This window comes from Oncorhynchus tshawytscha, linkage group LG14, assembly GCF_018296145.1.
Source record: "Oncorhynchus tshawytscha isolate Ot180627B linkage group LG14, Otsh_v2.0, whole genome shotgun sequence".
Taxonomy (NCBI): Eukaryota; Metazoa; Chordata; class Actinopteri; order Salmoniformes; family Salmonidae; genus Oncorhynchus; species Oncorhynchus tshawytscha.
This window is the reverse complement of record NC_056442.1, coordinates 18,650,304-18,674,644: the sequence shown is the minus strand read 5'-3', so window position 1 is coordinate 18,674,644 and position 24,341 is coordinate 18,650,304. Positions and strand designations below refer to the sequence as shown.

The window sequence follows — 24,341 nt, the reverse complement described above, 5'->3', positions numbered from 1 at the left end:
GAGGGAACGACAACACCTTTTCCCCCTCAGGAGACAAAAGGTTTGGCATGGGTCCCCAGATCCTCAAAAAGTTCTACAGCTGTACCACCGAGAGCATCCTGACCGTTTGCATCACCGCCTGGTATGGCACCTGCTGTGAAGGGCCCAGTACATCACCGGGGTCAAACTTCCTGCCATCCAGGACCTATATAATAATCGGTGTCAGAGGAAAGCCCATTAAATTGTCAGGGACTCCAGTCACCCAAGTCATAGACTGTTCTCTCTGCTACCGCACCGCCGCAAGCAGTACCGGAGCGCCAAGTCTAGGACCAAAAGGCTCCTTAACAGCTTCTATTCCCAAGACAGAAGACTGCTGAACAATTAATCAAATGGCCACTGGACTATTTACATTGACCACCCCCACTCCATGTGTTTTGTACACTGCTGCTACTGGTTATTTTCTATTCATAGTTACTTCACCCCTACCTACATGTACAAATTACCTCAAGTAACTTGTACCCACGCACACTGACCAGCACCCCCTGTATATAGCCTCTATTGTTATGTTGTGTTAATTTGTTATTTATTTTTTATTTACATTTAGTTCATTTGGTAAATATTTTCTTAACTGCACTGTTGGTTAAGGGCTTGTCAGTAAGCATTTCACAGTAATGTCTGCACTTGTATTTGGCGCATATGACAAATAAAAGTTTGATTTGATATGCATTTCTTTTCCGCAGCCCGTTTTGATGCAGGTGTATGATAATGGTCTATTTTAAATCAAAACAAAATGTCACACATATATTAATTTGTTTCTGTAAAGTCACGATTAAATTAAGAATAGTCTGATGGGTGACAATATTAGCCAGTCTCCAGACCTGAACCCAATAGAAAATCTTTGGAGGTGAAGGATCTGGAGACGGTCTGAAGGATCTGGAGACGGTCTGTTTGGAGGAGTGGGCCAAAATCCCTGCTGCAGTATGTGCAAACCTGGTCAAGAACTACAGGAAACATATGATCTCTGTAATTGCAAACAAAGGTTTCTGTACCAAATATTAAGTTCTGCTTTTCTGATGTATCAAATACTTATGTCATGCAATACAATGCAAATAAATTACTTTTCAAAAAAATCATACAATGTGATTTTCTGGATTTTTTTTTTTAACAGACCTCTACATCCTTTGTAAGTAGGAAAACCTGCAAAATCGGTAGTGTATCAAATACTTGTTCTCCCCACTGTATATAAGCAGTGAGTGAGTTTCAAGTTTGGGGAAGCTACCTTTTCACCATAAAAATTTACCTTTATAAATTATAATAAAAGCATTGCATGCATAATTGCGGTCACTATTGATAGTGTTTTCCCACTAACGGAACATTTGCGCTTATAGCCTACTACCATGTGTGCATTGCTGCGCTTATAGCCTACTACCATGTGTGCATTGCTGCGCTTATAGCCTACTACCATGTGTGCATTGCTGCGCTTATAATGTGATGAAATAGATCAATAGTTTATCAACATTGCATGTATAACAAAGTTTGATGGTTGTATTAATTTTCGATCCATCGTATCCCACAACTGTCCCGGACTAGGTTTGGAATATTTAATTCCTCACACAGAATAAGTTGCCTTTGGCACTATGGGGGATAGTAGATTGACATAGGCTAGTGCTTTTGCTGTTCGTTAGGCCTATTCATCTTGTTGGCTGATGAAAAGTAAATGTGGACACTTCTTCTAATATCTTCAATATGCACCTCGGAATTAGATAAGGACGCGTGCAATTGCGTCCCTGATGTGTCGGCCTTCACTTATAGCCTGTGAGAAAGACCCTGATCACGTGACGGAGAGGTGTGTGAGTGAGAGACGCTTTGGATAACACAGCACACTCAGGGAGAAGGGAACGACGCAACACTTTTTTTAGGGTGCATTACGGCCACAAAGGGGATGCCGCCGTGAAATTCAAGGCATTATCAAGTGCTTGTCAAATTGTGAATGAGAGACTGATGTAGTGTGTACAGCCTACGCAAAAAAAAAACAAAGCACGCCTTTCAAGCAACTTTTTTTTCAAGTCATCATTAGAGTCGCATCGTGAAGCATTACAATGTATGAAGCATCATAGCATATAGCCCAATGTTTGTAGAACAACTAAAGTTACATAACAAAGAAATAAGTATTCCTATATGCTTAATTTAGAGTTAACTGCTCAACAAAGAACAGCTGCACGTGCGCAATCCCTCAAATCATTAAGAAAATGTTTGTTTTATTCAGCTTTGTTCAATTGTGTTCTTCATACTATAAAATAATGCCACAGAATTTTAAGCAAATCTTGTCTGTTAAATGAACTAGTGTAGCCCACAGCCATTCGGCATAGCCACATCAGGACATGACCATTTTCTTCATATCATGGTTCTTTAGACTGGTTTAAAATAAATGGATTGATTGTGACAGTGTAGGCTATATTAAATGGATTTCTTAGACTTTTTAAAATGACTTGTAGGCTGTGTTCGGAAGCCAGGAGATGCTAAATGTGTTTACGTTAATTAACGGTCAATTACCGTGAGACCGACCGTTATTTGCTTGACAATCACCACCTGGCGAAATGTTGTGACCTCCACAGGCCTAGCTGAGTCACAACCATAAACACATAATCAATATACAACATAAACATGCATGCCACAGCATTCTGTGATGAATGAATAACTTGACCAAAGTAAAACAAGGAAGAGGGCCTATTTTCCAGAAATGAATCAATCATCTACTTTGTCAGCTTCTTCTTTGTGTCCAGTATAAAAGCCCCATCTAAAACAGAGTGTTATCTGTTGTCTACCTTAGACTTACTGGCTACATTCATATTCAACTTGCACTCAGACAAGTCACTCTCCTCGTGCATTATAAAGAGATACAGGAGCAAACTGTCATGTAATAAAATGGAGAACGTGACTGTCGTCTCAATTCTGCACTTGAACCTATTCCGTCTATTGAACTCAGTCATCATAAACACCACCCAAATTCACAATTTGATGCTGAATTGGCCAACCTTCAAATGAACCCACCATGTCTTGAGTGGCCTAGTCACAGAGCAGGGCTGGTTGCATCTGCTTAGTGAGCTCCAGGCTGATCTTATCAGTGGAATAACATGGGGATCAAAAGACAACACACAGAGAGAAGAGGAGAGAGGAGAGAGAGCAGGAGGGGGTGAGAGATACAGAGCAAGATAGTGACTGAAAGAGAGAGAAACAGAGACCGACTTTGGCAAACGTTTCCCATGCCAATAAAGCCCCTCAAATTGAAATTGAGAGGGAGAGAGAGAGACAAACACAACAGAGAGACAGACAGAAACAGAGAGAGAGACAGATGCCTGGGCCCTGACAGTAAATCTCAGTACGCCATCAAAAGGAACATAAAATTCAACAAACCAATTAGGATCTGTCTAAAAATGCTTGACTCAGTTATAGAACTATTGTTGTGAGATCTGGTGTCCTCTCACCAACACCAAATTGAGACTCGCAAAAAACACCATAGTGCCCTCCAAGCTCGTCATCAAGCTCGAGACCCTGGGTCTCGACCCTGCCCGGTGCAACTGGGTACTGGACTTCCTGACGGGCCACCCCCAGGTGGTGAGGGTAGGCAACAACATCTCCACCCCGCTGATCCTCAACACTGGGGCCCCACAACGGTGCGTTCTGAGCCCTCTCCTGTACTCCCTGTTCACCCACGACTGCGTGGGCACGCACGCCTCCAACTCAATCATCAAGTTTGCGGACGACACAACAGTGGTAGGCCTGATTACCATAAACGACGAGACGGCCTACAGGGGGGAGGTGAGGGCCCTCAGAGTGTGGTGTCAGGAAAATAACCTCACACTCAACGTCAACAAAACTAAGGAGATGATTGTGGACTTCAGGAAACAGCAGAGGGAACACCCCCCTATCCACATCGATGGAACAGTAGTGGAGAGGGTAGTAAGTTAAGTTCCTCGGCATACACATCACAGACAAACTGAATTGGTCCACCCACACAGACAGCATCGTGAAGAAGGTGCAGCAGCGCCTCTTCAACCTCAGGAGGCTGAAGAAATTTGGCTTGTCACCAAAAGCACTCACAAACTTCTACAGATGCACAATCGAGAGCATCCTGTCGGGCTGTATCACCGCCTGGTACGGCAACTGCTCTGCCCACAACCGTAAGGCTCTCCAGAGGGTAGTGAGGTCTGCACAACGCATCACCGGGGGCAAACTACCTGCCCTCCAGGACACCTACACCACCCGATGTCACAGGAAGGCCATAAAGATCATCAAGGACAACAACCACCCGAGCCACTGCCTGTTCACCCCGCTATCATCCAGAAGGCGAGGTCAGTACAGGTGCATCAAAGCTGGGACCGAGAGACTGAAAAACAGCTTCTATCTCAAGGCCAGACGACTGTTAAACAGCCACCACTAACATTGAGTAGCTGCTGCCAACACACTGACTCAACTCCAGCCACTTTAATAATGGGAATTGATGGGAATTGAAGTAAAATATATCACTAGCCACTTTAAACAATGCTACTTAATATAATGTTTACATACCCTACATTATTTATCGCATATGTATACGTATATACTGTACTCTATATCATCTTTATGTAATACATGTATCACTAGCCACTTTAAACTATGCCACTTTGTTTACATACTCATCTCATATGTATATACTGTACTCGATACCATCTACTGCATCTTGCCTATGCCGCTCTGTACCATCACTCATTCATATATCTTTATGTACATATTCTTTATCCCTTTACACTTGTGTGTATAAGGTAGTAGTTTTGGAATTGTTAGGTAGATTACTCATTGGTTATTACTGCATTGTCGGAACTAGAAGCACAAGCATTTCGCTACACTCACATTAACATCTGCTAACCATGTGTATGTGACAAATAAAATTTGATTTGATTAGACCTGGCTCACAGTCGGCATTCCAATTCATACCAAAGGTTTTCCATGGGGTTGAGGTCAGTGCTCTTTCCAGGCCAGTCAAGTTCTTCCACACCGATCTCGACAAACCATTTCTGTATGTACCTTGCTTTGTGCACAGTGGCATTGTCTGCTAACATCTGCTAACCATGTGTATGTGACAAATAAAATTTGATTTGTACAATTTAAAACTCCAAATAATGCATGCAGAGTAGAATTAGGCCGATACCCACTAATCAAAATCCAGAAAAGAGCCGTTAAATTCTACAACCACCTAAAAAGAAGCGATTCCATAACAAAGCCATCACCTAGAGAGAGATTAACCTGGAGAAGAGTCCCCTAGGCAAGTTGGTCCTGGGGCTATGTTCACAAACAGACCCCAGAGTCCCAGGACAGCAACTCAAATAGACCCAACCAAATCATGAGAAAACAAAAAAAAGAGAATTACTTGACACATTGGAAAGAATTAACAAAAAAACAGAGCAAACTAGAACACTATTTGGACCAAAACAGAGTGTACACAGTGGCAGAATACCTGACCAGTGTGACTGACCCAAAACAAAGGAAAGCTTTGACTATGTACAGACTCAGTGAGCATAGCCTTGCTATTGAGAAAGGCCGCTGTAGGCAGACCTGGCTCTCAAGCGAAGACAGGCTATATGCACACTGCCCACAAAATGAGGTGGAAACTGAGCTGCACTTCCTAACCTCCTGCCAAATGTATGACCATAGGTCGACCGATTAATCGGAATGGCCGATTAATTAGGGCCGATTTGGCCAATTTTTTTACGCCTTTATTTAACTAGGCAAGTCAGTTAAGAACACATTCTTATTTTCAATGACGGCCTAGGAACGGTGGGTTAACTGCCTCGTTCAGGGGCAGGACAGATTTTCACCATGTCAGCTCGGGGGATCCAATCTTGCAACCTTACAGTTAACGAGTCCAACGCTATAACCACCTGCCTCTCTTGGCACTCCACAAAGAGACTGACTGTCTGTTACGCGAATACAGTAAGCCAAGGTAAGTTGCTAGCTAGCATTAACCTTATCTTATAAAAAACAATCATAATCACTAGTTAAACTAGTAATATCATCAACCATGTGTAGTTATCTAGCATGTTCTGCGTTGCATATAATCTGACTGAGCACACAAGCATATAAGTATCTGACTGAGCGGTAGTAGGCAGCAACAGGCTAGTAAGCATTCATTCAAACAGCACTTTCGTGCGTTTTGCCAGCAACTCTTCGTTGTGCGTCAAGCATTGCACTGTTTATGACTTCAAGTCTATCAACTCCCGAGATTAGGCTGGTGTAACTGATGTGAAATGGCTAGCTAGTTAGCAGGGTGCACGCTAATAGCGTTTCAAACTTCACTCGCTCTGAGACTTGGAGTAGTTGTTCCCCTTGCTCAGCATGGGTAACGCTGCATCGAGGGTGCCTGTTGTCGTTGTGTTCCTGGTTCGAGCCCAGGGAGGAGCGAGGAGAGGGACGGAAGCTATACTGTTACACTGGCAATACTAAAGTGCCTATAAGAACATCCAATAGTCAATGGTTAATGAAATACAAATGGTATAGAGGGAAATAGTCCTATAATTCCTATAATAACTACAACCTTAAACTTCTTACCTGGGAATATTGAAGACTCATGTTAAAAGGAACCAGCAGCTTTCATATGTTATCATGTTCTGAGCAAGGAACTTAAACGTTAGCTTTCTTACATGGCACATATTGCACTTTTACTTTCTTCTCCAACACTTTGTTTTTGCAGTATTTAAACCAAATTGAACATGTTTCATTATTTATTTGAGGCTAAATTGATTTTATTGATGTATTAAATTAAAATAAGTGTTCATTCAGTATTGTTGTAATTGTCATCATTACAAATAAATAAAATACTAAAATAAAAATAAATTGGACGATTAATCTGTATCTGCTTTTTTTGGTCCTCCAATAAATCGGTATCGGCGGTGAAAAATCACAATCGGTCGACCTCTATTAGAGACACATTTCCCTTCAGATTACACAGACATACAAAGAATTAGAAAACAAAAATCCCATTTTCATAAAACTCCCATATCTATTGAGTGAAATACCACACGGTGTCATCACAGCAAAACAGACTACATAAGGCGCACAGTACTACATGCCATCTACATGTGTTCAGTGTAGCCAACTGACTGAGGTCAGTCAGAGGGGGGTCACAATAAACCCTGATGTGCTTCCAACCCAAGTGCACGAGTCCTGTCAGAGATCAGATAAGCCTGTAGCCAAGGAAGGGAAGTCCTAGAGTTATCAGTTGGCTAAACGTGCACACACACACGCAAACACATCCAGTCGTGGTGGCCTGGACTAAACCAAAAGATTACCTCTTAGCTGTTCCACATTCCCCTCCTCCGCTCTCTCGCTAACCTCAGGATCGGAGACTGGGACAGAACCAACCCCCCATATACCACTGTGCTCTAGATCACGGGTGCGTCCCCCTACGGGCCCTGGTCAAAAGTAGTGCACTACATATGGAATAGGATGCAATTCGGGACGTAGCCCATGACTGCAGGTTCCTGTTACGATAAAACCACTAAAACATTGACTAGGGACCCAATCAACACGGGAAAAGCAGTAAAGCCTGTAATAACCCTCTATACCAATTCTATTCATACACTTTAACTGCTTAACTTTGAAGTTCTTAGGCAGATCTATTACAAACATGCACTGTTGTCCGAGTTGTCCTCATGATATCTGAATGGGCAGATAGGCTAACTTGTGCATGGGGCATAACCGTATGAAGAAAAACCTGTATTAAAATGGTTAAACCTGATGGGTCAGTGTAATGATTATTAACCTGTTTTGAAAGAGGGGAAGGACAAATGCTATGAACAATACTTGATAGGATACCAGTTGCAGTAGTAGCAAACAAAGTCTCCACAAGTGTAATTTGTAAAGTTGTATCCTGCCTCGAAGCATTCTGCTAAAATCAGCATACCATAGAACACATATCGCAGGTTCTACAGTGGTTTTCCTTTCAACAACCTTCCATCGTGGACAAAGTCTTCTATTTCTAAAGGTCTTGTGGACACACACACTTCCTCAACCTTGCCTCAGACAGACTAGACTTTGTGTGTGCCATTGATTGGGAAGCCAAGGTCACTTTCTGAAACAGAAAAGGAGAACTGACATTGCAGTGTCACTTCACTTTTTCTGTTTGTGTGAAGTGACCTCTTCTCCATACATCATTTTTAACCTTTACTTAACGGAGACAATGCAGATGTGCTTGTCTGGTGGAGAGCAATGCAAACTGGCCAACATGTGCCATTATAACAATCCTCAGGGGCTTGGGTTCTAACAGATAAGAGAAAAGAGTGACAAATGTGTAGACTACTCATAGAGAAACAAACACAAAAGGGCTTTCTTGTCCTCTGAATCACTGTGATAATTCCATGTGAATCGCACAGGAAACTAGGGGTCAGCCAGCTACAATTTCCAAGAAATTATGTTGTGAATTGCGCCTCTTGTGAAGTAAATGGAGCTAATTCTTTATGATGATCACATCTATTAATTTCCATGCTGCACAATACTCTGGACTTCATGAGTCACTGCTAGAGTAAGTGTTGGGAGTCGAGCAGTTAGATTGTTGCCACATTGTTTGACATCTGATCTTACAATCACTGATCATTAAAATGACATTTAGCCAGCTAGCTAAATGCCAAATGATGAATAACATTTTACAACCTTATTGCACACCTTTGTCAACGGAACGGATCTTCTGTTCTGAAAGGTAAAATGTAGCTCTGTGGCTATGGTCAAAGCCCAAGCCTAACTTTGCTCACTTAGCTAGCTACTGTTTTCAAGACCCTAATCTGGTATGATGATTGAGTCACCACCACCATGCAAGCGATATTTTCTTGGTCAATGTTGCTAGCTAATGTTAATTGGCTAGCTAGCTGCCTAGGTAGCTGGCTAACATAGATAGCAATCCAGCCACCACCAGCATCAAACTAACTAGCTACAGCCATATAGGTAGTTCTAACTAACTTCAACTGGCTACATCTTCTGCAGATGAATACAATATATTACATATAATTAACTAGCTCATTTACCACTTTCTCTACCAGTCGGTGTAGCCTAGCTGGTCGGTGTAGCTAGCCCTAGATAGCTAGTACTGTAGCTGTCTAGTTAGCGAGCTGGCTAATTAGCCATCTATGCTAGCTTCCTGAGCCACAGATCATCAGCCGGGTAGCTAGATGGGATAGTTATATGACTGCTAGTCACCCACCTTGTCCATTAGTTTCCAGCATTTCTCCACCGTCTTTTTGTCCACGGCCCCTGGTTGGTGATTGGAATGGAGGTGGTGATGGGGCTGAAACGCGTCCTTCATCATCCCGATCAGTCCTCCGCCTTTCTTCAGATTTCCTGCCATATTAGGGTCCACTAGGGTCGGCCAGAGCGACAGTCAAGGCTGGGGGACCGCCCTCCTTCCCCAGTCAGACTAAGCAAAAACCGGGCACCCCCCGGGGAAGACAGCGCCCGAATTGGATTCGAGCGAGGGTCCGTCGGGGGGGTGGGGGGAGAAGGGAGTTCTATCGAAACAAGGCTCCCATTAAACCCCCCACCAGTGGTTGACTCGAGCCTCGGCGACAGTGGAGCAAGCCGCAGCCGGGTGCTCAACAAGGAAAACGACGGTTGGCAAGCAAGTCACAATGAGAAGAACGCAGATCCGCCTAGTCGACTAAAAGAAGACAACGATATCGACTTGTCTATCAGTCTGATATCCGTGTAGATTTCGCTGTATTCTTATTGACCGACCCTGTTTCCTTTTCAGCTGCTCGCTCTTTCCGTCTTCGTTCTTCTCGGTGACGGGAAGTTGCAGGCTGGAGACAGTCAAAGAGTCGCTAGCTTGATAATACGCTTACTGTAGAGGAAGCACTGACCGTGGCGCCAATAAACTAACTTAAAGGGACATTTACACAGATAGCGAAAATCTTTAACACAATAGGAAAGGAGACGGGGTGAATAAATACACTTAGAAAAACCAACACTGCCAGCAGTTTCCCCCTCTGTGTGCGCAGCCCTTGCTCTTCCTGTTCATCCCCTTCCGTTCGCGGAACCTCTCCCTGTCCTCGTCCCCCGCCTTGCACAAATGTTGCCCCCCTCCCCCCCCCCCCCCCCCCTCCCCCCTCCCCCCCCAACACCTCCTCCAACTACGCCCTCTTCATGCGCGACCTCGAGATGAAAATACAGGCACGCGCGTCTGTTTGCATTTTCAAGAGCATCCTCAATTACGGTCGGAAATTATTTTAATTTGGCTGTGTAAATTCAGACACATTATTTTAGCACGGTGTTTTTGGTGTGGTAAATTCCTAACAACAACTGAGGCACCATTCACCTGTGCCCGCTCCTGTGGCATGAACATTATACTTAATGTTGCAGCCTACATAGATGGGTGCTCCAATGATAAGTGTGCAGTTGGCACTAACACACGTAAAGCTCTGTCTGTACCGTTGACGTTTCATCAGATCTCTCAGATGATAATTCAGGTGTTATATACAGGCAGAGGCTTCAGTTCCGCCGATGGTAACCGCCCATCCCACCCCCCTGGAAGCCTCTTCCCCAGAGCTAATTATAGATATCACCCGTGCATGTCTGTCCTCTACATTATGCACACATTTTTGTGGTAACCGTCCCTTCTCACCGTCAATCGGGAATGATAATTCTTCAAGTTTTACCGGTGAAACGTTCATACAGCATCTACATGCTAAGCATTTGATATCAGATTTTATTCCCATATGGGAGTATGCATTTAGATCTTCTTGAGTTATGTACAGTGTTGTTTAGAATTATGTAAAGTGAGCGAGGTTTAGAGCAGATGGTGTTAACAAACTGTAGCATAGGCCTATCTGTGTTTTGTTTCAACCAATGCACATATTTTGCCTATAGAGCCCCACAGTGGAGGTGACATATTAGGCATAAATCATAGGGAAATGCTTCTAATAATCTTTCCACCATTCATTTTTCCCATAGGGGATTTTAGAAACACTTAAAATAAGGGCTGTGTATTGTGTAGGCTTACCCTGGTGTGACATTCTGATAACCATGTAAATGTCTCTCGGACAAGGTGACTTTTATCAATATATTTGTCTCTATTTACGCTCATTATCGAAAATGCTAATAATAAAAATGCTAACGCTAATGATAATTGTCTGTTCAAACAGCTAACACACAGCTCAGACACCCATACATACCCTACAAGACATTCAACCAGGGGTCTCTTTGCTGTCCCCAAGTCCAGAACAGAGGCTGGGAAATGCACAGTACTCCATAGAGCCTTAACCACATGGAACTCTCGTTCACTTCAGGTAACTCAAGCTAGGAGTAAAATCTGATTTAAAAAACAGATAAAACACCTCACGACACAACACTGACTGTGAAGACACACACACACACACACTCACGGCCGGTCTTGCTTTTCTGCTGCCCTAGGCGAGAGTAAAAAATGCTGCCCCCAAAACTACAATAGTCCCAGTAAGCAATATGACGTTGAAAATATGTGTAAAATATGTATTTTCCAGATATTGAAGTTAGGTTAAATTTAGGTTCTGAATGAAAGGTGAAAAGACATATTTTCCATACATTAAAAAAAAAATCTAGGACTTGAAAACAACTCTTTTCCAGATATTGAAAAATACCTTTTTTTCCCGGACTTTGAAATCAGGTTAATTTTCGGTTCTGAATGAAAGTTGAAAATACTTATTTTCCGAATGTTGAAAATATGTATTTTCCTGATTTTTAAATCAGGCTCATTTTTGGTTCTGAATCAAAGTTGAAAATACGTAATTAATAGAAGTATATGTTTGGACCAATTCTTGTCCAGACCACACCAAATCTGAACCAAACATAGACGTCTATGATTGGTTCAGATTTTGTCCGGACCAAACCAAAAACCAATGTCCGTGGATGTGGAAATCAAGGCAGGTCCGGACTGCACCAAACAAATATGTCCAAAAGGCATTGGCATCAGTTCGCGCTTACAGACAAGCCAAACATTTTGCGCCCCTGCCTTTGTCAAAGTGGGCACTGTTTATCACAGGGCAGGCATCACAGGCATCAGCTCTCACCTAAAAATCCCATATCAAATACAGTTCTATTTGTCACATGTGCCATTTGATTGATTGTTAAGCAGTCTTATGGCTTGGGGGTAGAAACTGTTAAGGAGGCTTTTGGACCTAGACTTGGCGCTCCGGTACAGCTTGCCGTATGGGAGCATTGAGAACAGTCTATGACTTGGGTGATTGGAGACTTTGACAATTTTTTGGGCCTTCCTCTGACGTCGCCTATTATATACAGTGCCTTGCGAAAGTATTCGGCCCCCTTGAACTTTGCTACCTTTTGCCACATTTCAGGCTTCAAACATGAAGATAGAAAACTGTATTTTTTTGTGAAGAATCAACAGCAAGTGGGACACAATCATGAAGTGGAACGACATTTATTGGATATTTCAAACTTTTTTAGCAAATCAAAAACTGAAAAATTGGGCATGCAAAATTATTCAGCCCCCTTAAGTTAATACTTTGTAGCGTCACCTTTTTCTGCGATTACAGCTGTAAGTCGCTTGGGGTATGTCGCTATCAGTTTTGCACATCGAGAGACTGAAATTTGTTCCCATTCCTCCTTGCAAAACAGCTCAAGCTCAGTGAGGTTGGATGGAGAGCATTTGTGAACAGCAGTTTTCAGTTCTTTCCACAGATTCTCGATTGGATTCAGGTCTGGACTTTGACTTGGCCATTCTAACACCTGGATATGTTTATTTTTGAACCATTCCATTGTAGATTTTGCTTTATGTTTTGGATCATTGTCTTGTTGGAAGACAAATCTCCGTCCCAGTCTCAGGTCTTTTGCAGACTCCATCAGGTTTTCTTCCAGAATGGTCCTGTATTTGGCTCCATCCATCTTCCCATCAATTTTAACCACCTTCCCTGTCCCTGCTGAAGAAAAGCAGGCCCAAACCATGATGCTGCCACCACCATGTTTGACAGTGGGGATGGTGTGTTCAGGGTGATGAGCTGTGTTGCTTTTACGCCAAACATAACGTTTTGCATTGTTGCCAAAAAGTTCAATTTTGGTTTCATCTGACCAGAGCACCTTCTTCCACATGTTTGGTGTGTCTCCCAGGTAGCTTGTGGCAAACTTTAAACAACACTTTTTATGGATATCTTTAAGAAATGGCTTTCTTCTTGCCACTCTTCCATAAAGGCCAGATTTGTGCAATATATGACTGATTGTTGTCCTATGGACAGAGTCTCCCACCTCAGCTGTAGATCTCTGCAGTTCATCCAGAGTGATCATGGGCCTCTTGGCTGCATCTCTGATCAGTCTTCTCCTTGTATGAGCTGAAAGTTTAGAGGGACGGACATGTCTTGGTAGATTTGCAGTGGTCTGTTACTCCTTCCATGTCAATATTATCGCTTGCACAGTGCTCCTTGGGATGTTTAAAGCTTGGGAAATCTTTTTGTATCCAAATCCGGCTTTAAACTTCTTCACAACAGTATCTCGGAACTGCCTGGTGTGTTCCTTGTTCTTCATGATGCTCTCTGCGCTTTTAACGGACCTCTGAGACTATCACAGTGCAGGTGCATTTATACGGAGACTTGATTACACACAGGTGGATTGTATTTATCATCATTAGTCATTTAGGTCAACATTGGATCATTCAGAGATCCTCACTGAACTTCTGGAGAGAGTTTGCTGCACTGAAAGTAAAGGGGCTGAATAATTTTGCACGCCCAATTTTTCAGTTTTTGATTTGTTAAAAAAGTTTGAAATATCCAATAAATGTCGTTCCACTTCATGATTGTGTCCCACTTGTTGTTGATTCTTCACAAAAAAATACAGTTTTATATCTTTATGTTTGAAGCCTGAAATGTGGCAAAAGGTCGCAAAGTTCAAGGGGGCTGAATACTTTCGCAAGGCACTGTATTAGACCGGTGGAAATAATTTGAGATTTTTGGTTCCAACCGTGTCTTTGTAAGAGGCAGAGTAGGTGAACAGATGATCTCCACATGTGTGGTTCCCACCGGGAAGCATGGAGGAGGAGGTGTGATGGTGTGGGGGCGCTATGCTGGTGACACTGTCCGTGATTTATTATCAGGGTCAGAGTATCAGGGTCCTGTAGTATATCCACCGTCATGTTTGTAAAGAAAAACATTTGCCATTGAGTATTGTTTACTCAGATACCTGCAGGATGGTTTATGACTTGTCTCACAGTGTTGGCATGTGATGATGCCTCTCTTTACATAAAGGACGAAGTGAGCAGCCCCTTTGAACACCCAGTTCATTCCTGGATGAAGCTCCAGCAACTTCATTCCTTTCTGTATACAGTTGAAGTCGTAAATTTACATACAGGTTGGAATCATTAAAACTAGTTGTTCAATCACTCCACAAAATTCTTGTTTACAAACTATAGTTTTGGCAAGTCGGTTAGGACATCTACTTTGTGCATGACACTAGTAATTTTTCCAACAATTGTTTACAGGCAGATGAATTCACTTATAATTCACTGTATCACAATTCCAGTGGGTCAGAAGTTTACATACACACAATTGTAGACCTCCACAAGTCTGGTTCATCCTTGAGAGCAATTTCCAAATGCCTGAAGGTACCATGTTCATCTGTACAAACAATAGTACGAAAGTATAAACACCATGGGACCACACAGCCATCATACCACTCAGGAAGGAGAAGCGTTCTGTCTCCTAGCGATGAAAGTACTTTGGTGCGAAAAGTGGAAATCAATCCCAGAACAGCAAAGGACCTTGTGAAGATGCTGGAGGAAACAGGTACAAAAGTATTTACATCCACAGTAAAACGAGTCCTATATCGACATAACCTGAAAGGCCACTCAGCAAGGAAGAAGCCACTGCTCAAAAACCGCCATAAAAAAGCCAGAACATGGTTTGCAACTGCACATGGGGACAAAGATCGTACTTTTTGGAGAAACGTCCTCTGGTCTGATGAAACAAAAATAGAACTGTTTGGCCATAATGACCATCATTATGTTTGGAGTAAAAAGGGGGAGGCTTGCAAACTGAAGAACACCATCCCAACCGTTAAGCACAGGGTGGCAGCATCATGTTGTGAGGGTGCTTTGCTGCAGGAGGGACTGGTGCACTTCAAAAAAATAGATGGCATCACGAGGCAGGAAAATTAAGTGGATATATTGAAGCAATCAGTCAGGAAGTTAAAGCTTGGTCACAAATCGGTCTTCCAAATGAACAATGACCCCAAGCATAGTTCCAAAGTTGTGGCAAAATGGCATAAGGACAACAAAGTCAAGGTATCTGACCTCAATCCAAAGCCCTGACCTCAATCCTATAGAACATTTGTGGGCAGAACTGAAAAAGTGTGTGCTAGCAAGGAGGCCTACAAACCTGATTCAGTTACACCAGCTCTGTAAGAAAACTTATTGTGGGAAGCTTGTGGAAGGCTACCCGAAACGTTTGACCCAAGTTAAACAATTTAAAGGCAATGCTACCAAATACTAATTGTGTGTATGTAAACTTCTGACCCACTGGGAATGTGAGGAAAGAAATAAAAGCTGAAATAAATCTATTCTATTATTCTGACATTTTCATTCTTAAAATAAAGTGGTGATCCTAACTGACCTGTTAAACTGAGTTTAAATGTATTTGGCTAAGGTGTATGTAAACTTCCGACTTCAACTGTATCTGACTGGGAGATATAAGTATTTGTATTTATTATGGCTCCCCATTAGCTGCTGACAAGGCAGCAGCTACACTTCCTGGGGTCCAGCAAAATTCATTTTTTAAAACACCACAATACATTCACATTTTTCACAAAACACTGTGTGCCCTCAGGCCCCTACTCCACCACTACCACATATCTACAATACTAAATCCATGTCTATGTGTGTGTATAGTGTGTATGTTATCGTGTGTGTGTGTATGCATGTGTCTGTGCCTATGTTTGTGTTGCTTCACAGTCCCCGCTGATCCATAAGGTGTTTTTTAAAATCTAATTTTACTTGCTTTCATCAGTTACTTGATGTGGAATAGAGTCCCATGTAGTCATGGCTCCATGTAGTACTGTGCGCCTCCCATAGTGTGTTTTGGACTTGGGGACTGTGAAAAGACCTCTTGTGGCGTGTCTTGTGGGGTATGCATGGGTGTCCGAACTGTGTACCAGTAGTTTAGACTAGAAGTCGACCGATTAAGATTTTTTCAATGCCGATACTGATACCGATTATTGGAGGACCAAAAAAAGCCGATACCGACTTTTTAAATTTAATTTTTTTAAATGTATTTGTAATAATTGCAATTACAACAATACTGAATGAACACTTTTATTTTAACTTAATATAATACATCAATAAAATCTATTTAGCATAAAAAAATAATTAAACATGTTCAATTTGGTTTAAACAATGCAAAACAAAGTGTTGGAGAAGAAAGTAAAAGTGCAATATGTGTCATGTATAAAAGCAAAAAGTTCCTTGCTCAGAACGTGAGAACATATGAAAGCTGGTGATTCCTTTTAACATGAGTCTTCAATATTCCCAGGTAAGAAGTTTTAGGTTGTAGTTATTATAGGAATTATAAGACATTTCTCTCTATACTATTTGTATTTCATATACCTTTGACTATTGGATTTTCTAATATTCACTATAGTATTGCCAGTGTAACAGTATAGCTTCTGTCCCTCTCCTCGCCCCTACCTGGGCTCGAACCAGGAACACATCGACAACAGCCACCCTCGAAGCGTTGTTAACCATCACTCCACAAAAGCCGCGGGGGGAACAACTACTTCAAAGTCTCAGAGCGAGTGACGTCACCGATTGAAACGCTATTAGAGCACACCCCGCTAACTAGCTAGCCCTTTCACATTGGTTACACCAGCCAAATTTCGGGAGTTGATAGGCTTGAAGTCATAAACAGCTCAATGCTTGAAGCACAGCGAAGAGCTGCTGGCAAACGCACAAAAGTGCTGTTTGAATGAATGCTTACGAGCATGCTGCTGCCTTCCACCGCTCAGTCAGACTGCTCTATCAAATATCAAATCATGAACTTAATTATAACATAATAACACACAGAAATACGAGCCTTAGGTCATTAATATGGTCAAATCCGGAAACGATCATTTCGAAAACAAAAAGTTTATTCTTTCAGTAAAATACGGAACCGTTACATATTTTATCTAACGAGTGGCATCCCAAAGTCTAAATATTGCTGTTACAATATGTACAATTCTGTCAAATTAATTTACGGTCTTTGTTAGGAATAAATGGTCTTCACACAGTTCGCAACGAGCCAGGCGCCCCAAACTGCTGCATATACCCTGACTGCCCTGACGCAAGAGAAGTGACACAATTTCTCTAGTTAAAATAAATTCATATTAGCAGGCAATTTTAACTAAATATGCAGGTTTAAACATATATAATTGTGTATTGATTTTAAAGAAAGGCATTGATGTTTATGGTTAGGTACACTTTGGTGCAACGACAGTGCTTTTTTCGCGAATGCGCTTGTTAAATCACCCGTTTGGCGAAGTAGGCTGTGATTCAATGAGAAATTAACAGGCACCGCATTGATTATATGCAACGCAGGACACGCTATATAAACGAGTAATATCATCAACGATGTGTAGTCAACTAGTGATTATGTTAAGATTGTTTTTTATAAGATAAGTTTAATGCTAGCAAGCAACTTACCTTGGCTTCTTGCTGCACTTGCATAAAAGGTAGTCAGCCTGCCACGCAGGAGTGCAATGTAATCGGCCACAATTGGCCACAATCGGTCCAAAAATGCAGTTTACGATTGTTATGAAAACTTGAAATCGGCCCTAATTAATTGGCCATTCCGATTAATCGGTCGACCTCTAGTTTAGACAGACAGCTCGGTGGATTCAAAATGTCAACACCTCTCATAAATACAAGTTGTGATAAAGTCAATCTCTCCTCCACTTTGAGCCAGGAGAGATTGACATGCATATTATTAATATTAGCTCTCTTTGTACATCCAAGATGTACAGCCATGCTGCCCTGTTCTGAGCCAATTGCAATTTTCCTAGGTCCTTTTTTGTGGCACCTGACCACATGACAACAGTAGTCAAGGTGCGACAAAACGAGGGCCTGTAGGACCTGCCTCGTTGACAGTGTTGTTAAGAAGGCAGCACGGCGCTTTATTATGGACATACTTCTCCCCATCTTAGCTACCATTCTATCAATATGTTTTGACCATGACAGTTTAAAATCCAGGGTTACTCCAAGAAGTTTAGTCATCTCAACTTGCTCAATTTCCACCTTATTTATTACAAGAATTAGTTGAGGTTTAGGGTTTAGTGAATGTTGTGTCCCAAATACAATGCTTTTAGTTTTAGAAATATTTAGGGCAAACTTATTCCTTGCCACCCACTCTGAAACTAACTGCAACTCTTTGTTAAGTGTTGCAGTCATTTCAGTTGCTATCGTAGCTGACGTGTATAGTGTTGAGCCATCCGCATACATAGACACTCTGGCTTTACTCAAAGTCAGTGGCATGTCGTTCGTAAAAATTGAAAAAAAGCAAGCCTAAACAGCTACCCTGGGGAATTCCTGATTCTACCTGGATTATGATTTTTTCATTTTTCATTGATTTAACTAGGAAAGTCACTTAAGAACACATTCTTATTTACAATGACGGCCTCCTGCGGGGACAGGGGCTGTGATTAATCACAACAAGATAGACAACACAAAACTACATAAAGAGAGACCTAAGAACACAACATAGCAAGGCAGCAACACATGACAACACAATATGGTAGCAACACAACATGACAACAACATGGTAGTAACACAACATGGGTGCAGCACAAAAATGGTTTATTGGGCACAGACAACAGCACAAAGGGCAAGAAGGCAGAGACAATACATCATGCAAAGCAGCCACAACTGTTAGTAAGAGTGTCCACGATTGAGTCTTTGAATGAAGAGATTTAGATAAAACTGTCCAGTTGCAGCTCGTTCTCATCACTAGCTACATCGAACTGAAAAGAGGAGTGACCCAAGGATGTGTGTGCTTTGGGGACCTTTAACAGAATGTGACTGGCAGAACAGGTGTTGTATGTGGAGGATGAGGGCTGCAGTAGATATCTCAGAAAGGGGGAGTGAGGCCTAAGAGGGTTTTATAAATAAGCATCAACCAGTGGATCTTGCGACAGGTATACAGAATGGCCAGTTTACAGAGGAGTATAGAGTGCAGTGATGTGTCCTATAAGGAGCATTGGTGGCAAATCTGATGGCCGAATGGTAAAGAACACCTAGCCGCTTGAGAGCACTCTTACCTGCCAATCTATGAATTATGTCCCCATAATCTAGCATGGGTAGAATGGTCATCTGAATCAGGATTCGTTTGGCAGCTGGGGTGAAAGAGGGGCAATTACGATAGAGGAAACTAAGTCTAGATTTAACTTTAGCCTGCAGCTTTGATATGTGCTGAGAAAAAAAACAATGTACTGTCTACCCATACTCCAAAGTACTTGTATGAGGTGATTACCTCAACCTCTAAACCCTCAGAGGTAGTAATCACACCTGTGGGGAGAGGGGCATGCTTCTTACCAAACAACATGACCTTTGTTTTGGAGGTGTTCAGAACAAGGTTAAGGGTAGAGAAAGCTTGTTGGACACTAAACTGAGTATAAGACTGTATCATCTGCATATAAATGGATGAGAGAGCCTCCTACTGCCTGAGCTATGTTGTTGATGTAAATTGAGAAGACCATGGGGCCTAGGATCGAGTCTTGGGGTACTCCCTTGGTGACAGGCAGTGGCTGAGACAGCAGATGTTCTGACTTTATAAACTGCACTCTTTGAGAGAGGTAGTTAGAAAACCAGGCCAAAGACCCCTCAGAGACATCAATACTTCTTAGCCAGCCCATAAGAATGGAATGGTCTACCGTATCAAAAGTTTTGGCCAAGTCAATAAAAATAGCAGCACAACATTGCATAGAATCAAGGTCAATGGTGACATCATTGAGAACCTTTAAGGTTGCAGTGACACATCCATAACCGGAAGCGGAAACCAGATTGCATACCAGAGAGAATACTGTAGACATCAAGAAAGCCAGTCAGTTGATTATTGACAAGTTTTTCCAACACGAAATAGAAATAACAGTTAGGATCAGCTTGATCTCCCGATTTCAATAAAGGACGAACCGTGGCTGCCTTCCAAGCAATGGGAACCTCCCCAGAAAGGAGAGACAGGTTAAAAAGGTTGGAGATAGACTTGGCGAAGATAGGGACTGCAACCTAAAAGAAGAAAGTGTTTAAACCATCTGCCCCAGATGTTTTTTTGGGGTCAAGTTTCAGGAGCTCCTTTAGCACCTCGTACTCAGTGACCGCCTGCAGGGATCAAGCTGATTCTATACTATTTTACATAGGCCAGCTCATGAAGGAAGGCTTGCTAATTAAAGTTTTATAGCAAGTATCTATGACAAATCAGGACAGGTCGTTTCACTGAGCAGCCATTATGAACACAGACTGTAAAATAGTAATCACTAAGGTCATTACAGAAAACACCAGACTGATACCTATCAGGACTTTTTGTGAGGATAACATTGAGGAGAGTAGCCCTCTGGGTGTTTGGAGTCATACCTTGTGGGATTGGTAATAATCTGAGAAAGATTTAGAGAGTCCCATTGCTTTAGGTCTTGCTCAGGTGGTTTAAGCATGTCCCAGTTTAGGTCACCTAGCAGGATAAATTCAGACTTAGTGTAAGGGGCCAGGAGAGAGTTTTGGGCAGGTATGGTACAGGCCAGTGCTGATGGAGGACGATAGCACCCAGCAACAGTCAGCAAATAGCTAATTGAAAGTTTAATGCTTAAAACCAGCAAATCAAATTGTTTGGGGTCAGACTTGGTGGAGACAGCCAAGCACTGAAGGTGATTCTAAATCACCTAAATCACCTAAAGATTGCCACTCCCCCACCTTTGGAAGATCTGTCTAGCCGAAAAGGTTATAACCAGAAAGATTAACATTAGTATTCAAAACACTCTTCCTTAAGCATGTCTCCGTAATGACCAACACATCTGGATTGGAGCTGTGAACCCACACTTTCAATTGATCCATTTTAGGTAATATGCTTCTAGTGTTAACGTGCAGAAAACTGTGGCTATTAAAGGGGAGCAGAAACCAGTGAAGCAGATATGAAAGCGCAAGTCGGAATTGGGGATAGCAACAGTAGATGGGCCAGGGTGTACATGCACATTTCCAGATAATCATCAACAGTAATACAATCAAGGCACGGCATAGGACAGGGAAAGCTCTGCAGTGCTGATTTATGACATCTGAATGTGCATTAGATGGCAACAAGATCATATTGTACAGCAATTTCATCAGGTAACATGAATACAAAGCCGGCGAGAGGTGGTTAGAATAGGATGGGAGGCCAAAAGTCTTTGTCCCTACCGAAAAATCCAAGTTTATCTAACTCCAAATCTCTCCTTTTGTAAAAAAACATGTTGAAAAATGTGAGCTCACATGCATCTGTGTCTCTCTCTCTCCTGTATGCTTGAGAGGCTTCCATTAAAGAACTCCCTCTGTGTTCTGTTAGGCAAGTAACTCTTTATCCACATTATAGGAGGGGGTGTAAAGCCATAACACATATATTTTTCCAGCAGCGGACTATGATCGATAATGTCAAAAGCTGCACTGAAGTCTAGCAAGACAGCCCATACAATCATTTTATCATAAATTTCTCTCAGCCAATCATCAGTCATTTGTGTAAGTGCTGTGCTTGTTGAGTGTGCTGAAAGTCTGTTATCAATTTGTTTACTGTGAAATAGCATGGTATCATTTTTTCCAGAAGTTTACCAAGGGTTGGTAACAGCGTGATTGCTCGGCAATTTGAGCCAGTAAAGGGGTCTTTACTATTCTTGGGTAGTGGAATGACTTTAGCTTCCCTCCAGGCCTGAGGGCACACAATTTCTAATACGCTTATATTGAAGATGTGGCAGCATCGTCTGCTATTATCCTCAGTAATTTTCCATCCCGATTGTCAGACCCCGGTGGCTTGTCATTGTTGATAGACAACAATAATTTTTTCACCTCTTCCACACTGATTTAATGTAATTCAAAAGTACAATTCTGTCTTTCATAATTTGGTCCGTTATACTTGGATGTGTAGTGTCAGCATTTGTTGCTGTTTTTTAAAATTTAGTTTAGTTTCATGATTTTTAAAAATGTTTTTAAATCTTAGAATTGGGTATTTAAAAAAAATGGTAATCTAATCTGACTTTACCAAGATTAAAGGTTGTAGTTGCGTCTTTAAAAACTCAAAGGTAGTGACAAGTATTATTTTGATGCTGAAAATCAGGATAATCTTGATCCAACCAGAAGGGTGGCTTCAGATGGATTTTGAAAGGTTAAAGGAACTACAACCAAGAAATGTCAATGTAACTAAGGTGGGGAGGTTTAACATTTGTTCTTACATCTGAAAACCAAAGGTTCATTATGTTAAATTGACTGCAGTGTAGGTATGTGGTCAGTTGTTATATTGAGAATTGTTAAGTAAATGCATGCACTTATAAATAATATGGAGGCTCTATTTTTTCAAACCGTTCATTTAATTAATGTATACTGAACAAAAATATATACGTAACTGTAATGCTCATCTGAAGAAGAGGGAGTGGACCAAAGCGCAGCGTGGTAAGTGTTCATGATTTTTATTTAAACTGAACACTGAAACAAAATAACAAAGAGCAAAACGACAACGAACAGTTCTGTCAGGTGCAGAAACACAAAACAGAAAATAACTACCCACAAATCACAGATGGGAAAAGGCTACCTAAGTATGGTTCCCAATCAGAGACAACAATAGACAGCTGTCCCTGATTGAGAACCATACCCGGCCAAAACAAAGAAATACAAAACATAGACAAATGAACATAGAATGCCCACCCAAATCACACCCTGACCAAACCAAAATAGAGACATAAAAAGCTCTCTAAGGTCAGGGCGTGACAGTAACATGCAACAATTTCAAATATTTTAGTTGATCAGGCTGTTGACTGTGGCCTGTGGAATGTTGTCCCACTCCTCTTCTATGGCTGTGCGAAGTTGCTGGATATTGGTAGGAACTGGAACACGCTGTCGTACACGTCGATCCAGAGCATCCCAAACAGGCTCAACGGGTGACATGTCTGAGTATGCAGGCCATGGAAGAACAGGGACATTTTCAGCTTCCAGGAATTGTGTACAGATCCTTGTGACATGGGGCCGTGCATTATCATGCTGAAACACGAGGTGATGGCAGTGGATGAATGGTACGACAATGGACCTCAGGACTTTGCCAGATAGGCCAAAACTCCATCCCACAAAAACAGGCTGACGTTTCAGGCGGTCTTGACAAACAGCTCTTACGCTAAAAGGCCATTATCATTTTTACAATTTCTCAGTATTATTCCAACCTCAGTGTATATTTCCACGCTATGAGGTTGGAATAATACTGAGAAATTGTAAAAATGATAATGGCATTTTAGCGTAAGAGCTGTTTGACAAGACCGCCTGAAACGTCAGCCTGTTTTTGTGGGATGGAGTTTTGGCCTATCTGGCGACATTACCAGGTGTTAAATTAGTTAATAGACCAATAAGAAACAGAGTTCCAAACCTCTCTGCCAATAAAACCTTGTTTTCAGTTTTCCTCTCCCCACTCAGACCACTCCCAGGCATCCAATGGTTGTGTGCGACATCATCGACTGAGTCATCGACTGACGGATTGCTATTGGTGCTTTCAAGACAACTGGGAACTCTGAAAAAACGAGGTCAAACCATGACGTCAGTGATCTTCATGTCGGAAAGTCGGAGCTCTAGAAAGATACCCGAGTTTCCTGCTTGGAATTCTGAGTTGAATGACCTTTCAAAAAAATATATATATTTTTTCGAGTTCCCAGTTGTCTTGAACGCACTGAAGACGAAAGTCAGAGATTTCCGAGATCCGAATTCCCAGTTGTTATGAACACGGCATATAACACATGGGTTACGTTCCCCTGCTCAGATGTTGATAACGTCAACCAATGGTTACCTGCCACGTCATTGACTAACAGATTGTTTTCACATATGATGTGGTTAGCTGATATGTAAAATACATATCCAAGCATTGTAAGATCTGCCAACATCTAAGCAGTGAAACGCGATCTTTGTTAAATTACTGCTGGTTACTGCAGGTCTGTCATGTTTTTTTTTTAATAAAAAAAGAAGCAATTTATGATGATATCACCATCTTTGTCTCACCAGATTTTCTTTATTTGTATATCTGGCAGAGTAACTCATGCCTCTACTTTGGCTCATTACATCTTTAGTTGTGTTCCCCTTAGGGAAGAGCAGGAATCCACTGAAGTTGCTGTGAAAGCCATTATCAATGAGG

At 41.8% G+C, this 24,341-nt stretch overlaps 1 protein-coding gene across 1 annotated transcript in view; it reads right to left on the bottom strand.

Moving 5' to 3' along the window:
* The window catches only part of LOC112266723 (E3 ubiquitin-protein ligase CBL), a 36,803-nt gene extending 26,754 nt beyond the window's left edge, over positions 1–10,049 (bottom strand). Inside the window, exon 1 of the mRNA XM_024444452.2 lies at positions 9,209–10,049. Within this exon, the coding sequence (XP_024300220.1) occupies positions 9,209–9,352 (144 nt within the window). The 5' untranslated portion in view covers positions 9,353–10,049. The remainder of the gene's footprint in view (positions 1–9,208) is intronic.
* Between the last annotated feature and the right edge of the window lie 14,292 nt (positions 10,050–24,341).